We start from the raw sequence: 21,508 nt of genomic DNA on the forward strand, positions 1-21,508 counted from the left end.
CTTTTACATTGTCGTTCGACGGAAAATAAGGCTCCCTGAAGAGCGACTGTTCAGTTAGGCTGGTAAGACGGTCCTGCAATAAAATGAATGCCCTTTAACTTCTGATCAATATAAAATTACTTTAGGGCAAAAATGAAAGGCGAAGCGAGGACTGTAGATGGGAAAGACGTTGCCAGCATTTCTTAAACGGAGGGATTTTTCTGCAAGCAGTTTAACTGGACTCCAATGCATTTAAACAAACAGTATTTCTTGAATGTGACAGGCGTATTGGTGAACGTACTGAGGAGTCAGGAAACCCTCCTGATTTCAAGAAAAACGTTGATCCAATAATGGTGAGGTGTGACTGATTCCCCAGAGCTTTGCAAAGGCCGGAATGTGTCTTTCGGAGCACAGCGACTTTTCCATTCTCTCTCGGTAGATAATTGGTTTTGTGAACTGTCTTTGGGGGCCCGGAACTCGCTCTCTCCTAACATCAAGAATGATTAGCTGGTGTTTGTGTAAATTAATGCGTGCACTCTGACTGCGTCAACAGCCCAAAGTCAATGGTCTGGGGGTGATTAAATTTGTTTTTCACTGAGAACATCTGTACCTTTTCTCATAGACTATTGTGGATGTACTTAGAGACACACACACAGCTCAGAAGGTATGTGTATTGGCTTGTTTGGAAATTCACTGGTGTTGAGTTCTTTAATTATCATAAAAAACGCTATATTTTTTTAGGAGTGTCAAATGACTCCTTTTGCCTTTTAGATCAGACTTAAAAGCCTCAATCTGGTATTTTAAGACCCAGCTACCCTAACTCCCTAACTGAATTTACTTTGTCACCATCCATCCCAGAATCTTTTCCTTATCATTCTAAGTCACATACTTTTCATGTTCCAAATTAAGATTCATTCCTGTAAATCCTTGGACTGCCGTCTTTATAGTGACAGTAATTTTTGTATGCTACAAGGAAAAATATTTCTTCTGAGATTTCTTCTAAGCCTGGGTCTTCCATAGCTGTTATTTTTATTTTCTTTCTCCCTTTGGCAAATGTAGTTTTTGTTATGTGTGCTCCGTGCATCACCTAGTCGACTGTGTTACCTCTGTGGTTTCTAACGAATGCTTATTGAATTAATGATAGAGCGTAGAATTGGAACTGGTGTCAAGAAATCATCTAGTTTTTTGACAGATGTAACTAGTCTTATCAGGGTGATCATTTTGTAACGTAAATAAATGTCAAATCGCTATGTCAAACACCTGAAATTAATACAACGTTGTGTGTCAGCTGTACTTCAGTTAAAAAAAAAAAAGAAATCATCTAGTTTTTGATGTTCTTTCAGCTTAATTCAGTAAATATTTATTCGTGTCTTCTTTGGATGAGCCACGCGGCATAAATGAGAGTTCAGCATTGACTAGAAAGTATTGCACACACTGCGTGGCTACCTGTCAGGTTTTATAAAGGTCTTCAGTAGCAAGTCCTTTTAGAAAATACTATCCTGCCTCTTGTAGTAAAAGTTTCTGGCATCATCCATTGTGAGTAACGTAAGATTAGAGTAACAGATTTATAATCATAATCAAGCTCATAATCCTTTTGGGTCATTGCTCCTGGATTTAAAAAGTTTCCATTATGTTGACTTGCCCTGGAAACTGGGAGGGTTTCTGCATGGTCATAGAAGGACTTTTCTTTCTTTCTTTCTTTTTTTTTGTGAGGAAGATTCGCCCTGAGCTAACGTCTGTTGCCGATCCTCCTCTTTTTTTTGCTTGAGGAAGATTAGCCCTGAGCCAACATCTGTGCCAGTCTTCCTCTACTTTGTATGTAGGATGCCCCCACAGCATGGCTGATGAGTAGAGTAGGTCCACACCCGGGATCTGAACCTGCGAACCCCAGGCCGCCGAAGTGGAGCACACAGAACTTTAACTATTTGGCCACAGGGCTGGCCCCTCTTTTTTTTTTTTTTTTTTTTTTTAAATGCTAATTAGAAAGTGATCTTATGAAAGTGAAAGTTAGGGCTGGGGGTACAGGAATGTATTGTATAATTTCCAGGTTCATTTCTACAATTTGGAGTTCAGGTTTCATAGGATATTATAGCTGAATGTGGATATTAGAGACCAGAATATAAATACTTACATTTAGGTGCAGCCGCCTCTCAAAATATCTGTCTTCTTTTTCCAGTAAGAGTTTTCACACAGTTTGGAACGGAAAGAGATACATTTCCACAGGTAGGAAGTTGACGTGCTTGTAAGTGAAACCCAGTAGATAATATCAGATGTCGGAAATCTGAGCCGCGATTAATAAAGGAGAAACTGATTTCTAAACCTTTGCTCACTCAGCATTATTTTTAAATTGTTTAAAAATATTTTAACATCATCAAGACAAAATATCGTCAATATTTTGATTGTTTAAAAATATTAGTGTTCTTAATATTTTATTTTCATGCCACGTAGGGGCGTGTATGATTTGGGTGTACATGGTTTTTTTATGGATGAGCAGAGAGGTAGCGATGATTGGTGGTTAACAGACAAGCACAGGGATGCCCCAGGAATGAAGAGAGAATGTAATACCTGCACGAAATGATGCCTCTTCGCCTGGAGATAGAGTTGGAGGCAAAATACACTGAAATCATTATCAATGAACATTTATAACACAGCCTTGGAAGGACAAGTTTATCTAAGGAGCAAATTGCTGTCCTAAGCTTATTACTAAGGAAGGGCAGCCATTGCCTGGTCCCCTCAGAAAGCTGTGAATAAGATAAGGCAGCAGTTAAAGGACAAGCATTAGGGGAGGGTTCCTGGGGGCCACAGTTTTCAACACAGCATCGGGATCTGGGATCTGTGAATGAGGGACCTTCCGGCAGAGCTTGGAACGTAGATATGGGATGGGTGTAAACTTGGCCAACGACTTCAAGTCGATGGTCAAGGTCAAACTGAGAGCCTGGGCTGTAGAAAGAGCCTGGGGGTCATGGGTCAACCCTACTTAGAAAGCTGGCTCTACTCAGAGAGCCAACGTAGGAACCAAAGTATATGAGGTGAAAAGTGGTACCCAAGCCAAAATCGAGGGGATTAGGGTGGTGGGTAGACGAGAAGCCCAGAATGCTGTAAGGCCACCCCTAGAGCAGAAACGCAGAGGAGAGGCACACAGGAGAAAGGTGAGAGATCAGGATTGCACAGAGAGCCCTGGTGTTGGGGGCTGCCAGGGAGAAGTGACGAGTGTCCCGTTCTTGGTGAACCACGTCTCAGGAATGTTTAGCCTTTGAACTGTGAGTGATGAGAGGGGATGCTGCAGCATGGAAGGACATCCGATAGCAGGGAGGGAAACAGGAGACCCCCTGGGAAAATACGACATCCATCTGGGCCATTGATGGTAGCTACAAATGTGTCATTAGTGCCGAGGACATTTGTGTGTTGTCAAACAGTATAACAATGACGGCTTACACTTGTTGAGTACATTCAGGCAAAGTTTTGTTGCCATTTTGGAATAGTTCCTCTTTTCCAAAGATTAAAGGGTTTTGTGCATTGAAGGCAAAAATATTTATCTACAAAATCCACCAGCGCGGGTGCCTGACCGGAGCATTCACTTTTAACCTTTTAATTCAGATGTCAGTCATTTTTGACTTCCACTTTTGTCTCAACCTGCGGTTTCAGCTTTGCCTTGGCATTACGGTTGACGTGTGTTAATTTGTGTTAACGCTCTATACTGTTTCTGTTGATTCCTTTTCTGAGCCACCTTCCCCAGCCACCTCCAAAAATAAGTGCTTATTTTCGGTATAAGAAAATGAAAATCGTCTCCTGCACCTAAGAATGTTTTTTATAAAGTGTCGATTATAAGTTCTAAGGTGTTCATAAATTTTTATAGGACGGGCCGGTTCTTTGAGTGAGTTTTTGTCACATCAGCCCTTGCACATTGAGCACATCCCTTCTGGTTGTGATCACCCCCTCCCTGGACATGGCACTGTTTGCTTCAGCCAGACCTCACATTGATTGTGCATCCGTGGGGTCCGGAGACCTTTGCAGACTGCTGTGGCGACATGAGAAATGACAGGGTCCTTGTGGTTCTTTAGGTATTTATATTCCGTGCCTTCTTTGGTAAGACAGTGGAGTTGTGGAGAGTTTTATAAGCAATTCCTCTTCTTGCCTCTCCTCTCAGACACGCGCTGCATGGACCAGATTTGGGGTGGGGAGCAGGCCCAGCCCGGGGGGGGGTGCTCTCCATGATTCTCAGAGTTGGATGTTGAATGGCATCATTGAATTAATTAAAAATCCACTTTACATTTGCAGGTAAAAGAAAGGAATAGATCCCCAGATATTTTTGTACGTCTCCCCCAATTGATGTCTTTAGAAATAGCAGGATTTGTTTGCAGCTATTATTTCCTCAGGGATGGGCTGCAAGTACATTTATTCATACACTACTATTTATACAGACTGTGAGTTATGAGGCGACCTCCATCCCAGCCAGATAAATCGTGGTACCCAGAGTCCAGCCAGCCTCCTTGACTGCTATATAGCTCAAGTGGATGTTGAAATTTGTTTCCTTGAGAAGGTGGCAAAGCTCCGTCTCGCGCACGTAAGGCTGCTGTGAGCGGTCATAAAACTGCCAGACACCTATTAACCAGGGGGTGTTGCTCATCTTTATTGAGTGGGAGTCGGGTTCTCATTGTGTGTAGGGCTGTTTTGGACCCTTGTGTGCACGCGTCTCAAGCATCATCAGCTCACTACCAATAAGTGATAAGCTGTATGCTCCTAGACACAGGGGACGGGGACAAGCTCAATCACCCACAAGGTGCTCACTGAAGCCTGTGCAGTAGCCCAGTAGCATGAGGCCACATTTTCAGAAGATGCTCCTGCTGTGTTTTACGCCACTGCCTGCCTCTACCCCTCTCCTGCCCTTCAGTTACAGCGCCTCGGAAGATCAAAGCTGTGCCATGTAAATTTTTTTGCTTCGTCGAAATTTAAGCCTGGCCACCAAGGCTTGTTTTCTTTTCCCTGGAAAAGAGATGTAGCCTGCAGAAAATAATTAAATCCGCAGTGTCTCGCAGTGATTAGAAATTCAAGACGGGGAGGGTGATCTCAACCTGATTCCTGCTGCCCGAGAAAATGTTCAAGGAGGGCAGCATCCCAACCATTACCGAGTTAATTTACAGTCCCGTTGCCTTCAATATTTTTATCCTTTTCCCCGCAGGATCATGCAGATTTGCGAAGCCATTTCTTCACAGTTGGGATGAAGCTAGAAACAGTGAATATGAGTGAGCCCTTTCATATCTGTCCTGCGTCGGTGACCAAGGTGCGTTTCCTCCCTTGATCTTCACCTCCACCTCCAGGGGGAGCAGATAAGTCTTTCTGCTCAAAGCCAGCAGGTGAAAAAGCTCGCGCAGGGGTGTGCCGCAAAGCCCATTGACCAAAGGAAGATTGCCTTCTCCCCAGGCAGTGCTATTTTAAGCTCTCTCGTTATCACTGGTGTCGTAGAGCGTGCCCAGTCAGATGCCTCCTCTTAGGATGGACCTCGTGCGTTTCACTTGTCTTCTGATAGTATAGAGTGTAGACACCCGTGTCCTTGGAGTGTAGACACCCGTGTCCTTGAGTGGCTTGGAGGCAGGTTCAGATGCATAGCCGCGAGTTTACAGCCGTGAACTCTGCCACTCGTATATGCCACCTTCGTTATTAACCACCGTCACGTCAAACCTGTCCGTTTGTTCCTATTCTCGTTATAATAAACTACTGATGAGATGCATGTTGTAATCATTATGACAGTATCTGGCTCCTCCCGCACTGATCGTAGTTAATAGGATCTAGTTAGATTTTGAAAATACCTGAAAATGGTGAAGAGCAGATTGCTATCTCCAGAGGGTCAGCACTTCTAATTTTTCTCATCTGCTTTCATCGACTAAGGGGAAAGTCGTGCTTCTAAGATTGGCAGATTTAAGGTGAAATGAGCTTTTCGTGTAAAGGCATTTTTATTATGGTCTGATAGTGTTTTAAGATTGTAATTTCCCTTCACCATCAAAGAAATCTCAACGAAGTCACCTATGCTAACATCTCAAGTATGTGTTTCTATCTTACGTCTCCACTTAGAAACCGTGCGAGAAGCCAGCAAAAAGCATTCTTAGCCAATGTGAGTTTTAGTTAATGGCCTTTTGTGCATTTCATGGGGGGCACTTAATGAGCGGTTCAAAAGTCAATTCCATATTAATTTCTCTTTTTGAAGGAGACTAGATTTATTCATGCAGTGAGGAGTGTTTAAAGTTCTTTGAGTCATGCTTTTTATTTTTGTTCATGATTTGGAAAAATTTGAGAAACAGTAGTGATGATGTATTACATAATATGGAAAATGGTTATCATAATGAAATGTCCTTTTCTTTTCTAAATATTTTTTTCTTTAGTGAACGTGTTAGTTTTATAACTGTTAAAGTAATTTATTTAAAGAATAATTACCTATGAGAAACAAATATTGACTTACGCTTTGAATAACTATCTCAAGGTTGAAATGCATGCTGTCACCATTGATACACCATCCATTAAAAACCTTTTTATTTGAAATGGCCTTTAGGGCTTTTTACTGTGTATTCTGGTAAATTGCACATTTTTCCAAAACCGAGGAGTGACACCGGACACCTTGATGAAACCTGACCTGAATTCCCTTTTGTTCCAGCAGCAGGTGATACAGTAATGCCAGCTGCCCATTGATCTGGATCTGTATCACCTTGTCCTCATCCTAAGGGGCTCTGGTGTCACCTTCACCTGGTATTTATAAAATAAACCAAACAGACACAGATGTGCTGAGTTTGTCAGTAGTAGATGCTCACATTTTTATACCTTTAAATAGTTGTAAATTGTACCAAAGATAAAATACTTGAGTCATTCTGTTTCACGTGCACCCATCCTTCTTTCCTTGGCTGTGTGTCATAGAACACATGGACTGGATTATGGGCATCTGCCTCTTAGAACTCGGATGGGCACCTCCCTAGGTTCGAGACTCACCCACATATATTAGAATATTCTTAGTGTAGAAGATATTTATAATTAAATATATTTCTCCTAACGTTGGGAAAGGCTTTAGAATACTGTGTCTGTAACTGTCACACACTGCACTGTTACTACTCCTCATCATGAAAATGTCCTTTTTATTTTCCTTGAGGCTTTTCTTCAGGGCACCGCAGTTGAAGAAATACATAAATAATGTTAAGAACAAGTGGACAAGAAAGCAGAGAAGTGTGTAGCAGATGCAAAATCAGAGGACCAACTGTTAGCCGTACAGCGGGATTGTTTTTGGTGTTCCCGAACAGAGTGAGATACTGACGGATGATGATGATGATGATGACAGTATCATCTGTGTGTGTGAGAGAGATGCTGTATTGTTTAGAGAAAGGCTCCTGGAATTAGAATTAGAAGTCTTGAGTTCTCTTTCTAGTTCTGCTCGCTCTGAGCTGCACCGTCTTAGGCAAGTTGAACTCCTGTGGCCTTGAGTTCTGAGACCTGTGGGTTCTGGACCAGATGGACCAGTGTTTCTGAACCATTTGGGAATATGAACCCTGATGGGTTTGAAGGAACTTATTTTGGCTTTTCCTCTGAAGTACGCACACATAGTGGATCTTGGAGATCCCTTACTGCCTATCTTTACAGAGTCCAGTGGCGCTAAGGCATTGTACTCCTGGAATTATACGTTATTCTGTATGCATCTGGGTGTGACTTTGTGTATACGTGCAGGAGAGACCAGATCACATTAACTTAACAAATATTTACTGAGCGTTTGTAGGCACTGTTCTGGACGTGGGACTATAGACAGAAGTCCCTTCTCTTATAGAGCTTATATTTTAGTGGGGGAGACAGACAATAAGCAGAATTAATAAGTAAATAGATGTATGTTACCTGTTAAATGCTAAGGAGAAAGATCCATCATGGAAGGCACTAGTGGCCTGTTGGAGTGGGAGGAGGGAGGTGTGACTTCAAATTGGCCTGCCAGGGAGGGCCTCCCTGCAAAGCTGATGTTTGATCCTTAACTCCTCAAAGTCTAGTTTCAAAGGCAAACCTCAGGCAGCAGAATTCTAACTATTTACTGGAATTAGCATTGAGAAGAACAGAATCCTGGTCTTTCCTGCTTAGCTTTGAACTAAGATGCTTTCAGAAAATATTTTGTAAATGAAGGAGCCAGGAATCATAGCTTAGGAGGAGCGTTAGGGTTTCCTAGGAAGGGCTGGTTTATGTCTGTTGAGTTGAGAAAGATCTTTTTTCTCTGGTCTGATTTACATACTGGGTTCTTTAAATTTGTCATGCTTTTCAGCATCAAGATTCACCAGATTTTTGCACTCTGCTTTTTCCATCCACATGCCCTGTCCTATTTCTTCACTGATGTTTTTTCTTCTCCTCAGTGGATATTTATCCGGCTCTTGCATGCAAAGCATTTTTTGTGCATTGTGGGAATATCTTGATGAGTTACAAAGAGGCCACTGTCCTTGAAGGACTTAGGATCTGTTGGGAGAGACTCATGTGGTATCAGTCCATAGGAAGGAATGAGAATTTTTGGTACAGAGGTACAGAGGGTCTGATACTCTGGAAGCACCCATTCCCAAAGTGGGTGGGAGTGGCTGGGAAAATGTCCCAACAGCCATGACTTTCCGGATGCACCTTGAAAAATGCAGTGTTTTGATGGACTGATGATAGAAAGGGTGTTCCGGATCATTCTCACGGTCTCAAGGACGTGCCTGACGGGAATTATTTACTCTGAGGCTGGAGGCTGGGGAAGTGCAGGGATGTGGTTCAGGATGAGGCCAGAAACGTCCAAGTCAGACCGCGGAGGTTCTTGAATGACTCCGTGTGAGAACTTGTGCCTGCTGTGGACACTGAGAGACGAGAGTGACCTTCCAGTGCCCCTCCTGGCTAGGGTCTGTCAGTCTCACTCCGTCAGATTGTTTTTCTTCCAGCTCTGGCCGTTGGTTTACTTCTCTGAGGTCATCGATGTTTTTCCTTCTCTGTCTCCTGTGTATTCCAGTTATTCATCGATCTTTCCATTAATATGACCACAATGATCAACGCTAACGTTTTAGCAGCTGCCCTGTTGAGTAATAGACATTGAAACGCCAGTTTGTGCTCAGATTATTTTGGTGAAATATTTTCATTGCATTTGGAAGCCGTGCCAGTATTCATACCAGCGTTACATCTTATCCCAAAGAATTAACCCTTGGCTCTGTTGTTTGTTTCTTTCAGGTCTTTAACAATCATTTTTTTCAAGTAACTATTGATGACCTGAGACCAGAGCCTAGTCAACTCTCAATGCTGTGCCATGCGGATTCTTTGGGGATCCTACCAGTCCAATGGTGCCTTAAAAATGGAGTCAACCTCACACCTCCCAAAGGTTTGTATTCTGGGAGAATTTGCGGGGTTTGGGTCATTGTGTGGGGTGTCGTATTCTCACTGAAGTGATGCCTTTGTTAATCTGGAGAAGTTAACGTTGTAAATAGTTTAGACGTAGTGGAAAAATAGTGTGTTTCATACTTAGCTCAAAGCAGGATCTGTTACAGCTCCCTCTCCTGGTGAGGGGGGTGACCTTGGGCTTCTCAGTCCACCTCAGTGAGCTCCTGTCACTTACTGTGTTATTGGCAGCTTTGCTGCTGTCGTGTCGTGATAGTGGGTACAGTATTGCTGAGCGATTGAGGTTAAAACCTTGAAAGTGTCTGTGAAATGGCTTTAAAAACGCAACAGAATGCTAATGAAGCATTTCTTTAAGTGTTTCTTTCCAATAACTTAACATTATTATCTGAGAGCCCGGTCACTCTCAGATGTCAACAGTTTGATGCTGACGTCCATTAAAATAATTCAGTTGGGAACCAGGGTGCACTAAAATAATTTTAAATTGGGATCCAGGAACCATGTTATTGGTAAGTACTTTTCTGTAGTCTCGTCGCGATTTCTTTCCGTTATAGATAGATCTAAGATTTATTTGGGAAAGAAAGCAGCAAGATGAAAGACAAGAAGATGGGAAGGAAAATGAAAGGAGTGATAGATGAGAAAATTGGAACAAGATTAGAAAAATAAACTTAAGGAAGTGGGGATTTGAACAGATAATGTCAAATAATACCAGGGTTTCGTACTAAGCTTTTCAGAGCGCCAGAGGTGGGATTCCCTGTCGTGTTAACCATGTTGGGAGATTAATCAGTATCCACAAGTTAAGTTCCAGTTTGCCCGTGGCCATCATAGACTCTAGGTAACCTTTAAATGTGCGACACCTCGCTTAACTAGGACATGACTGAACTCCACTGGGCATGTTTATCTTCATCTCTCCTCCACGCCCATCCCATGGAGGACATGCTTTTGAATGTTTCCACTTCTGCTGTTGAGGCTTCACGTTAAAGTTCTGCAGGAACGGAATGCATTCTAATTATATGATGGCGAACTTTTATGTAACACCATTTACACTATAAATAAAGTGCTAAACTCGTTTAATCCTCAAAATGAGGATTTCCCTATGAGGAAACAGTCACAGCGAGTTTGCGTACCCCACGCAAGGCCACACGGATAGCAGGTAACAGGGCAGCAGGTCCGGCTCCTGATTCTGTGCTCCCTGGTGTGGTGAGGACCCCAGTTCATGAGGCCTCAGATTTCTTTTTCCCATTTTGGTCCTCATTAATGACTCTAGGCAAATCACTAGCTTCAGTTTTCAAGACTGTCAAATGGGGACCCTATGGTATTCCACAGGTACTCTGCAGAACCAAAGAAATGATACAGGTCTAAGTGTCTTTAGAATCCTTTGAAATGGCTGTATAGGTTTTATATTACGAACGTCTATTTACAGTAGAGAAGAGAAGTCTTTCCTGCTGTACAATTTCAGCAACAGTCACTCACAGAGTTTGAAAGCCCCTTGGACCATCTTTGTTTCTTCCTAACCTCTCTAAGCAAAGCGTGTGTGTGGGTGAGTTCCACATCGCTGAAGAAAGACTTTTTCTGGATATCTAAAAGGCTGCTTGGTTGGACTTTGCAAATTCCTAGTTCGTTCTGGTTAAATAGGATCTATTTAAGAATTTTATAAAAAATTAGTTGAGTATTTCCTCATGTAGTGAAAAAACGGAAAAGTATTTAGGTCTGCATGTTGACCGCTTGATTATTCTATTATAGTAGAGGTTTAACGTTTACCGGTGCCTTTAGAATTTTTTAACACATTTCTTATGAACTGTAACTGTTAAAAATATGTATGTTTCAGAAAAGAGATTGTTGACGTAGCTTGGATATTTACTAGGAAAATGAGTGTGCCTGTTCGGATAATTGCATTTCATGATGTTAGGAAAGTTGTTTTACGTTAATGTAATTGAACTCTTAAACATGAAATATACAATATATTTATAATATTAAATATTTTTTTATCTTAAGCATCTTTGTACCTAATATTTAGCCACAATTACCATTTCTTCTCTATCCCCCAAGGTGTTTGTGATATTTGGTGAAATGAAATTGTCTTTATGCAGTCTTCCAGACTGTTCCTTCCCTCCCCTATTGAAAGTGAAGTGTACCTTTTGCAAAATCTCAGAAAACAAAGGGAAATTTTCCTCATGGATATTATACATCATCTGTAGAATATTGGGTAATGGTGGTTAGTGTCTTCCAATGAGAACATGTCAGTGCAAACCCTTTTTAAATTCTCAAAGCATTCAAGAAGTGATGAATATCGGTAGTCAAGGACCCACTGGTAATCTGCAGAGGTCGTCTTTCAGCCATGGGACTGTTGTCTTGAAATAGTAGAGCTTTTACTTGTAAATGGATAAGAAAAAGACCAGCTACTTCGAGAAAAAGGTTTATGATGATGAACAGATAGTTCACAGTAAAAGCAACACAAACAACTCTTAGATAGACCCATCATGATAAGAGAAATGCCAGTGAAGTCATATTGAGGTGCCACGTATCTATCAGATGAGGTAGGACTCCAAAAGAGAAAGAAAAGAAGCAGCTGTCTTTTGATGATGAGAATGTGGAAGAACAAGGACTCTCACACTTGCTGGTGGGAATGCAGGTAGGTGCAAACTATATGGAAGGCACTTTGGCAAGTTTTACTAAAATTATAGATGCATTTACCCATTGAGCCAGCAGTTCCACTCTGGAAATTTCTCCTAAAGATATACGGCACGGATAATATGCATAAAAGTTTGGATTTTGCAGCGTGACATATAATAGCAAAAGACTGGAAAAATTCCAAGTGCTTATCAGTGTGGAATCGGTTAAATAGATTTTGGATATTCATATAATGAGAAGTATGCAGTTGTTAAAAAGAATGAGGAGTATCTCTGCGTACTGAAATGGAAATCTCTCCAAGATACGCTGTGAGTGATGGAGATAAGTAGGTTGTAGTATGATGCCTTTTTTGTTAAAAAGAGGTAAATAAGAATGTATGTTTGTGTTTGCTCTTTTTTTGTAAAGAAGCTCTGGAAGGTTACATAAGACTCTAATGGAAACGATGACTTCTGTGTTGGGGTATGGGGTATGGAGGTGGCAAGCAGGGCAGATGGGAGCGAGGGCAGGAGTTTTAACTTTTTAAATCTTTTCATTGTTTTCCTTTGATCTAAATGAATGTATTATCTATTCAAAAATAAATGTAATTAAAAGTACAGAGGTTTTATAACTGAAAGGGATCTTAGAGCTTATCGCATCAACTGCATTCTTTGTATATCTGGGGAAATTAAGTCTCAGTGAAATGATTTAAGTCCTGAGGCAGAAGTTGGCTTAAAACCCCAGTCTTAAGATCCCAAATCTAACGCTTTTTCTAATAACCAAATCCATGCTTTACTGCTGTTCTCTCTCACTGGCTCCTTCATAAAATGCATCCTTCTTAATAATTTGGGGGCGTTTTGGTGTCCTGGTGTAGGACTAACCGATGACAACGGACCATGACATTTCCATGACTGAAATGGTCTATTTGTCAAAGGATTTGGAGAATTTCACTTTCAGGGAATAATTGTCCAAATGTTTGCTGTTACAGTAACATTACAGATTTATTTTTTGAGCTTCCTTATCATTTTCTGAGAATATATTTATTATATGTTTATATATATATCTTATATAGATAGTAAAATATATTTATTTTTGTAATTAAAGTGAATTAAAATGAGAGGCGGTGGTGGTGGTTTCGGTAGTGGTGACTTTATGATTTCCTTTTGAGGTAATTTGTTACGTGTCTTATGTCAACACCAGGGCCGGGAATCATGCTGTAGAATTTTTTTAAACACCATCCTTTGGTTTATTAATGTATGAAAGTATACACTCTTTTTAAAAGTTTGCTTTTCACTTAAATTCTGAGCTGCATCTAGAGAGTGTATAGGATTTATTATACATTTTGAGAAGTGAATTTAGATCTTCTCTTGTATGTTTTCCATGAACGTATTGCGTTGTCAGATTTCTGTTAGCACCGTAAACACTGCTTACAATTACACTGTGTTTGCCTGTCCTAACAAGGTATTACGCCCCCCCTCCCATTCCCCCGGGATGGCAGCTGATGAAACAAAAGACATCAGGTGGTACATGAGATGTGCGAAGAACATAGATTCTTACTCACATTGTTTTGACTCTATTCCTATCTAAAAAAAGAAAAATTCTGTCCCCAGACTTCAGAGACAAAGAGCCTAAGCTGGAGTGGCTGGGGGTTTCCAGTGTTGTCTCTGTGAGCACGTGCTTTCCTGGTGAGCAAAGAGCAGAACCTTCGAGAGTTGATCCCATTAGTTTAACCCAATGAACAACACTTCAGTGTTATAGACGCTATAAAAAGTGATCAGATAAGTAAATAACTCAACGAAGCAAAAATGGATATAGGTTACCAACCATGACTTGCCGTTTTTAAATATTTCATTAACCTCCTTGGCATGTAACATCAAAGATGAGTCGAAGAATTAGGGGGACAAATGTCCCACCCAGGGGCGTCTTTGTAGAAAATGTGTAGCCTTTAAATTTCTCTTGTAAAATGTGTGAGCAAAGGTTAAAGTACATCATTTACTTTAGCACTTTGTCTCCACTATTTGGCCATCTTAATAGACAAATAAACTGTTAACACGATTTAAGAAATAAAGGCGGTGTTTAATTATTATCAACACGCAAAGCAGTGACCCTAACTGGTAGTGTCGTTGCCTAAAAAAAAAGACCTCGAACACTGACCGATGAAACTTAACCCATTTTGTAATCCCCTATTTCGGACAAACCAAAGGGGACAGAAAATAATAAACACACATGCTCGCGGACCTACTGCCTCCATTGAAGAGATGCTCACATTTTGCCCTATTTGATTCAGATTTTTAGAAAATGAAATAAAGTAGATGTAATTGAAGCCTGAGTCATCCGTGACGCCTCTGTGTCTCACACCCCATTCTCATCCATCAGTGAATCCTGTCAGTGTTTTTGGGACTTGACCGTGTGTCATTGAGACCACCCCGGTCCAGGTCACCGTTAAATGTCACCTGGGTGACTGCCGTGGCCTCCCGCTTTCCTCAGTTTGCTCTCAACACAACAGTCAGACTGATGGCATTAAAACGTACATCACAGGGGCCCCTCCTCTGCTCAGATTTCGGGCCCTTCCTCCCTCAGTCAGTGGCCAAGTCCAGGTCATGACAACAGCCTTTCAAGGCCCGCCAGTTCCCTGTTTGGCCTCTTGACTAAGAGGCCCCTTCACACTGGCCTCCTTGCCCTTCTTGGAACATGGCGCGCGTCCCTCCTTCCCTCTGCTTGCCACACTCCTCCTCCTCCTTCAGTCTTGACCCATCTTTCTTGGCTGCCCTGTTTAGCATCCATCGCAAATCTCCACCCCGAACATTTTTATGTCCTTCCCCCTATGGCTCTTCTGCACAGAACTTTTTATCCTGTAAGATAACAAGTAATACGGATTGTACTTCTTTGCCTTTTTTTAATCTCTCTTTCCGTGAAAGTGAAAGATCCACAAGAACAGGGATTTTTGTCTTGTTCTCTTCTCATCCCCAGTAGCTAGAATAGTGTGTGGCCCTTGGGAAATATTGGTTGAGTGTTGAATGAATAGAAGTCCCGCCCCCATTCTCTTCCCCTCCATCTCTTTCTCCCATAACCCTTTACACCCATCCTCCACCAGATAACCGCCTTCCTGTAGCTGTTATGCTTTTCCTACACGACTGCCTTGGCTTCTGTATTAGTCCTTGCACCGGTCTCCCATTGTTTTTATTCCAGGCAGTTTACAAGAGATCTTGTTTTGATATGTACATAAATAGCATTATGCGATGCGAATCTTTATGTAACTTTCTAATTCGTTAGCATTTTGCACGTTTTTCCGTGTTGATGCTTATAGATTTTTTATTCGTCTTACCTGTTTAAAAAGCATATCATAATTCTTGAAATCCACTTCCCATTGATAGACATTTAAGGTATTTCCAGTTTTCCTTATTGCAAATGGCACTCAAATGCACATCTCAGTACGTGTACCCAAGTGTGAGAGATCCTTTTGGGGATGTATTTAAGTGTGGAGTTCCCATTTTGCATCATCCTCACTCTAATGTCATGTTTGTAGGCCATTCTGAACCTGGCCATTCTGGTGGCAGTGGCAGGTGTCTCTTTGTTTCACTTGAGTGTCCCTGATTACGCGTGCATTCGAACATTTCATCATGCGCTCGTTGGCAATTTCTATTTCCTTTGGATTGTTGATTATATTTTTTGCCCTTTTTCTTTTGATTATGGGAGTATTTATGTATTCGAAAATGAGTTCTTTCCCAGCAATGCACTTCACAAATATGATAGTCTAGTCTGTGTGTTATTTCTTCATTTTTATGTGTTTCATGTTATACTGAAGTAGTAAATTATAATGTGGTCAAATATCTATCTTTTCTATTGTGATTTGTTTATGTGTCATTAGAAATCCTTGCTACTCATGTTCCTCTGTTTTCTTTCAGAGTCTTGCAGTTTTCTTGTCCGTATTTAGCTCTTTAACCTACTTAGAATTAATTTTTTCTGGGGCATGAGGAAAGAAAACAATTTTATTTTATTTTATTGCTTGAATTGAATTGCATTTTCAGATGCATTAGTTGTCTCAGCATCACTGATTGACTAGTCTGTCATTTCCTTTCTGACTTATAATGCCACCACTGGCATATATCAAGACCTCTTTTGGGTGTGAACCTTATCCTATTCTTAGTTGTTCTGCTTCTTTGTCAGTCTCTTTGTCCATCTCTGCACAAATACCTCACTTTTTTATTTTTTTATGGAAGATTAGCCCTGAGCTAACATCTGCTCCTAATCCTCCTCTTTTTTGCTGAGGAAGACTGGCCCTGAGCTAATATCTGTGCCTCTCTTCCTCTACTTTATATGTGGAATGCCTGCCACAGCATAGCTTCCCAAGTGGTGCCATGTCTGCACCCGGGATCCAAACCGGTGAACCCTGGGCCGCTGACGTGGAATGTGTGAACTTAACCAATGCGCCACCAGGCCAGCCCCACAAATACCTCACTTTTAAAAATTGATTTTGCTTTATAATTTATTAATATCTATTAGGTGAATTCCTCCGCTTTTTCTTCCTTTTCAAAATTATCTGGGTTATTTTGGGCAGGTTATTTATTTATTTATTTTGAGGAAGATTGGCCCTGAGCTAACATCCGTGCCCATCTTCCTCTACTTTCTACGTGGGACGCCTACCACAGCATGGTGTGCCAAGCGGTGCCATGTCTGCACCCAGGATCTGAACCGGCGAACCCCGGGCCAGCGAGAAGTGGAATGTGCGCGCTTAACCACTGCACCACCGGGCTGGCTCCCTGGGTTGTTTTTTGTATCTAAAAATATTTCTGACTGTTGAAAACTAAGTTCACTTATCTGATTGTTGAAAACCCTCTTGTTCCCTTATCTCTGAATTTACTTCATTCTTCAAGCTTCTTAAGATGGTTTTGCTGTTGACAGGTGATATTTATATCATGTTAGACTCCATCCTGGGGACTTATCTACATCTCCTAACATTATGTTTATAATTCAGAATAACATTTTGAGTATGCCCCCAGAGAGAGAAGGGTGTTAAGTGTCCCACCGTGACCTATATGCATTAAGTACTTCTCAACATTAATTTTTATTCTAAAAGATAAGGAAGTTGGAACGACTGGTGTTTATACTAACTTAGTTCCCTCCTCGTTCCTTACTTTCCGTTGTTTTTTTTTTTTTTGTAATGTACTCTTCCATGAATGTAAAAGCAGCGTAATTCCATTGGAAATGAATGTGTAAGTTTTAAAGCTCTGCCTCAGGAAGGGCTCGCAATGGAACATCAACTGAGAATGTGGAGGGAGCTGGCCGCTTCCAAGGGGACGGTGTAGCTCTTTAGCCAACAGCGTGGATGAAAAGAAAGGCTTTCGTTACTAGTGTTTTTCCCTTCCTGCCTGTAAGCCTGTACACAAAGTCATTCATGAAATGAATGGGCAGATTGTTGAGAAACTTGCTCGGGAATAGACAGACCGGTCACCGGGCTGCTTCTGCCACCTGAGGTCTGTGTGGTCCTGCTTCCTCACCCGGGCGGTGCAGACATGCATCCTCCTGACCTCATGGGATGGTGGTGAGGGTCACGTGAGGGGAGCCCATCGCCTGCTGAGCCTCAGTGAGTGTTCAGGGAACTCAGTCAAAGCCTCGGGCCTGGAAGGAGAGTGATCACCTTTCAAGAGGAAGCCCCATGCAATGAAAAAGTGCCCGGGAGAGCTGCTCTCGTGAGTCACGAGATTTCCTGAGAAAGGATGAAGAGCCTGTTCTTTCAGCGTGGTTTCTGTTGTGTCATCTTTCATTCTTCTAGCTCAGTGCTGGTATTTGCTGATCTTTGAAGATGACTGTGTCACCTTTTCTTCCAAAGAGACGTTGAACGAAAACCGAAATAAGTTTACTGTTAACACCAGGCAGTCCAGCACCTCAGCAGTGTAAACGTGCTCTGGGGTGAAGATCATCTCGTTATGGGGCTGTGTGCTCTTCAGTCACGTGTGGTGGGATTGTTCTGAGCTTTCCTTCCTAATTCTCCATGTCTCCCTCCATCCTTGCCTTTATTTCTGTGTCACACTTATCCCACTGTGCGTCTGTCACTCTCAGGAGCTGCCTGAGCACCTGAAACCCGAGCCGATTCCTTTTCCATCCTTATCTTACCAGCAACTAACCAGAGTTACAAACTGGAGACTTACCGTGAATAGTTACGGAATGCATGCATTTCCTTGTTTTAGAAAGTGTTGCTACTTTATAGGACTCCTGCTTACTTTTTTAAAGGCTGATTTTTTTATTAGAGATTTAACACACATTTGTTCTTTAAAATTCTGAAAAAAGTTGAATTTTCCTATCCTGTAGAAAGAACTTTTGGTGTATATTCTTCCAAATTGCTCTTTCCTCGGGTATGTAACTTTGTATATCTATTTGATTATTTTATACACACTCATTTGTCATATTTCTTAAGATATATCAGGCCAAAATAGCTGCTACTGAAAGGACTGTGGGGAGTTCCGTGATTTGTAGGTAAATAGTTGATTTAAACACGCTCCTGTTCTTGTGTGTTGTTCTCAATTCTGCTTTTATACATAAAATGTTTGCCCAGGCGTCCCGTTGTTTTCATAGGATACCCCGTCGTAGAGTTACTGCTCTGTTCTCACCCCAGCTCCCTCTGCTCCAGCCCCACAGTCCTCCTTGCTCTTTCTAGAACATTCCGGACCTACTGCTGGGCCTTTACAGTTGCTGGTCCCTCTCCTTGGCACACCCTTTCGCCAGATAGCCACATGGCTCGCTTCCTCAGCTCCTCGGTGTGTCACCTTTTCGTCAGGACCTTCCTCGATGCAGCCCTCCCTCTGCCCTTCTCCACTTTCTCTCTGTTGTGCTTGTGATGATCTCGCTTTTCACATTTCTGTGTTTTCTGGCTCGTTTCACTGATATATAAACTGCGAGGGGAAGGATTTTTGTCGGTTTTGTTCACTTCTGTATCCCTAGTATCAGAACCGTGCCTAGCACATAGCATGCACTTACTAAATATTTTTAAATGAATGAATCTGTGAGTGAATAAATGGCTAAGTTGGAGAGTAGACACCTTCTTAAAGATTTTGACACACATTGCCAAATTGACACCTGGAATGGTTTTTCTAGTTCTATGCCAACCAGAAATGCATAAAAGTACCTGTTTCTCAACAGTCTTTACAGTGGGAGGTTCGTTCCCCCCCCGCCACCCACCTTGGTGAGGAAGATTGGCTCTGAGCTAACATCTATGGCAGTCTTCCTCTATTTTGTATGTGGGATTCTACCACAGTATGGTCTGATGAGTGGTGTGTAGGTCCACGCCCAGGATCTGAACCCGCCAACCCTGGGCTACCGAAGCGGAGCGCACGAACTTAACCACTACGCCACCGGGCTGACCCCATACAGTGAGGGATTCTTAAAAATTGTTTTTTATTTTGCCAATCCAGTAGCAGGCAAGCAGGGTATTCTTTTGCTGTTTTTACTTTTTATTAAGGTTGCACAATTGTTTTCACATCCACCCAGCATAGAAGAGTTGCTCTGTTACTCCCGTGTGTCTCTTTTATTAGAGAGGGAAATCCTTTTTTAAATCCCTCCCCTCCCCTCCATCCCAAGTCACTGGCAAGGGGCATGAGAACAGCACGATTATCTCAGGGTTGTCACGAGTCACTTCCTTGTGCTGAGGAGGCCTCACTTCCTCTAGAAGCCGGATGAAATCAGGATGCTGTTAGCAGATGAGAACAGGAGGATGGCTGTGGGGAGGCAGTCACGGTGTAGTCCGTGTGCTGAAGTACCCCTTGGCCGCTGACTACTGCCTTCGTTATCTTTTAAAATAGGCCAAGGATGCTGTGCTTTCAGATAATTTTTATTATTGAAATAATTCCTGATCATCATTGAAAACTTGGAAAATACAGAGAAGTAGAACAAAAAAATATCCAGGAGTCCCACCACCCAGATAATTCACTGGAATATTTCAATCTTTACTATGAAGTTTTTCTTACATTTCCTTGGTCTTTTTCTTTGCCTATTTTTATATATAGATTTGATAATTCTGTATATGTTTGTAGCAGTCTTTTCATCTAAACCTATGGCCATCATTTTTTCATGATTTTCTTTTCTTTTCTTTGCAAACTCTGTGCAGTTTCATGACATGCCACGGACTTGGAAAAGTTTCATATCATTTCCTCTTTTTGGATGTGAAGTTTATTTTCCCCCCCAAATTATCAATAATAATGCCGTTGTGTCTCAATGTATAACAATTTTTCAGTTTTTAGAGTTGTTTTGCTGGGAAAAATTCCCAGAACCGTCAAAGTTCATGAACATTTTTACTGCCAAGTTGTTTTTCGAAAGAATTGTCCACTCGCACCACCAATAGGAATGTTTGCAAGTGGAGCTGTTTTATGTCAATGAGTTTGTATCATGAGGAAATGGTCATCGACCTGTTGCCTTTCGGACGTGTCACAGTTGGAACTTCATTCAGAATAAATGCTAATAAAAGCTTAAATGATTCTAGTGGTTATGGGTCAACAGGCTCCTATGGCAGCTTGTTGCAAAGTTTAATAGCCCGGGGGGTTTTAATTTCCTTTTATTTTCTTTTCCCCTCTGCTGTTTTCCTCCCTCCCAGGTTCTGGCTACAGTAAAGTCTCAGTACTTCTTCTATCTTTGTTGATTAATGAGTATAATTGACCCCTGTTTTCTGTATTATACAAGCCACCGCAATTTGTTTTTATGTGGCAGTTGTTTTCTGAGCTGTCACAAAATTGCCTTACAAAGAGAGAGCTCGTTATCAGCCCCGAGGAAAAGAATTCTGAGTTATGAAGGGAATAAAGGTCCCTAAGAGAAGGAAATAGAGGAGAAGTCTAGGCTGTTGGGATGTTCGAGGAAATGAGAGCGTTCTAGGGGCAGAGTAATTAGTTGTTGCTTTGGCACCAAGCAAGACTTGGTTATCTCTTGAAATTACTAGATTAAAAATGGCTCCCCATAGGCTGGCCCCGTGATGTCGTGGTTAAGTTTGTGCACTCTGCTTCGGCGGTCCGGGGTTTGCTGGTTCTGATCCCGGGTGTGGACTTACGCACTGCTTATCAGGGCATGCTGTGACAGGTGTCCTACATATAAAATAGAGGAATGTGGGCATGGATGTTAGCTCAGAGCCAGTCTTCTTCCGCAAAAAGAGGAAGATTGACAGTGGTTGTTAGCTCAGGGCCAATCTTCCTCAAAAGAAAAAAAAACCTCCCCATAAAGAGAGAGTCTATCCATCCAGGATGCAGGTACAAGAAACCATAGGTGCATGACGTGTTAGGAAGTGGGTTGAGGTCCACTGGAAGTTGTTGGGTATGAATGTGATTATAGAAAATTCAGCTCAGTGTCCATGTGTAGGGGGAGTACAGGTAACTTCTAAGTTGCAAAGTTTTATCTGAACAGATATCAACCATAAAGAATACCCAAATTCCATGTTATATCAGAAAATGGTTTGCTATTCTTGTGTATAGGTTTTTTCTTATTTCCCCTTTTCCCCCATAATCTTGATGAGATTTTCCTCAGCTCACAAAATAAACCAAGGGAGTAGCAGAGGTCCAGGGAAGAGATATTAGAACAGAGGGAG

The 21,508-nt window shown here is 41.7% G+C and overlaps 1 protein-coding gene across 8 annotated transcripts in view; it reads left to right on the forward strand.

Annotated features, from left to right (window-relative positions):
• The window catches only part of SFMBT2 (Scm like with four mbt domains 2), a 244,299-nt gene that overhangs the window by 146,649 nt on the left and 76,142 nt on the right, over window positions 1-21,508 (forward strand). For all 8 annotated transcript variants that reach the window (XM_014841320.3, XM_014841318.3, XM_014841322.3 and 5 more), the window contains 2 exons: window positions 5,159-5,260; window positions 9,178-9,325. In XM_014841320.3, the coding sequence (XP_014696806.1) occupies window positions 5,159-5,260; window positions 9,178-9,325 (250 nt within the window). The remainder of the gene's footprint in view (window positions 1-5,158; window positions 5,261-9,177; window positions 9,326-21,508) is intronic.

This window comes from Equus asinus, chromosome 29, assembly GCF_041296235.1.
Source record: "Equus asinus isolate D_3611 breed Donkey chromosome 29, EquAss-T2T_v2, whole genome shotgun sequence".
Taxonomy (NCBI): Eukaryota; Metazoa; Chordata; class Mammalia; order Perissodactyla; family Equidae; genus Equus; species Equus asinus.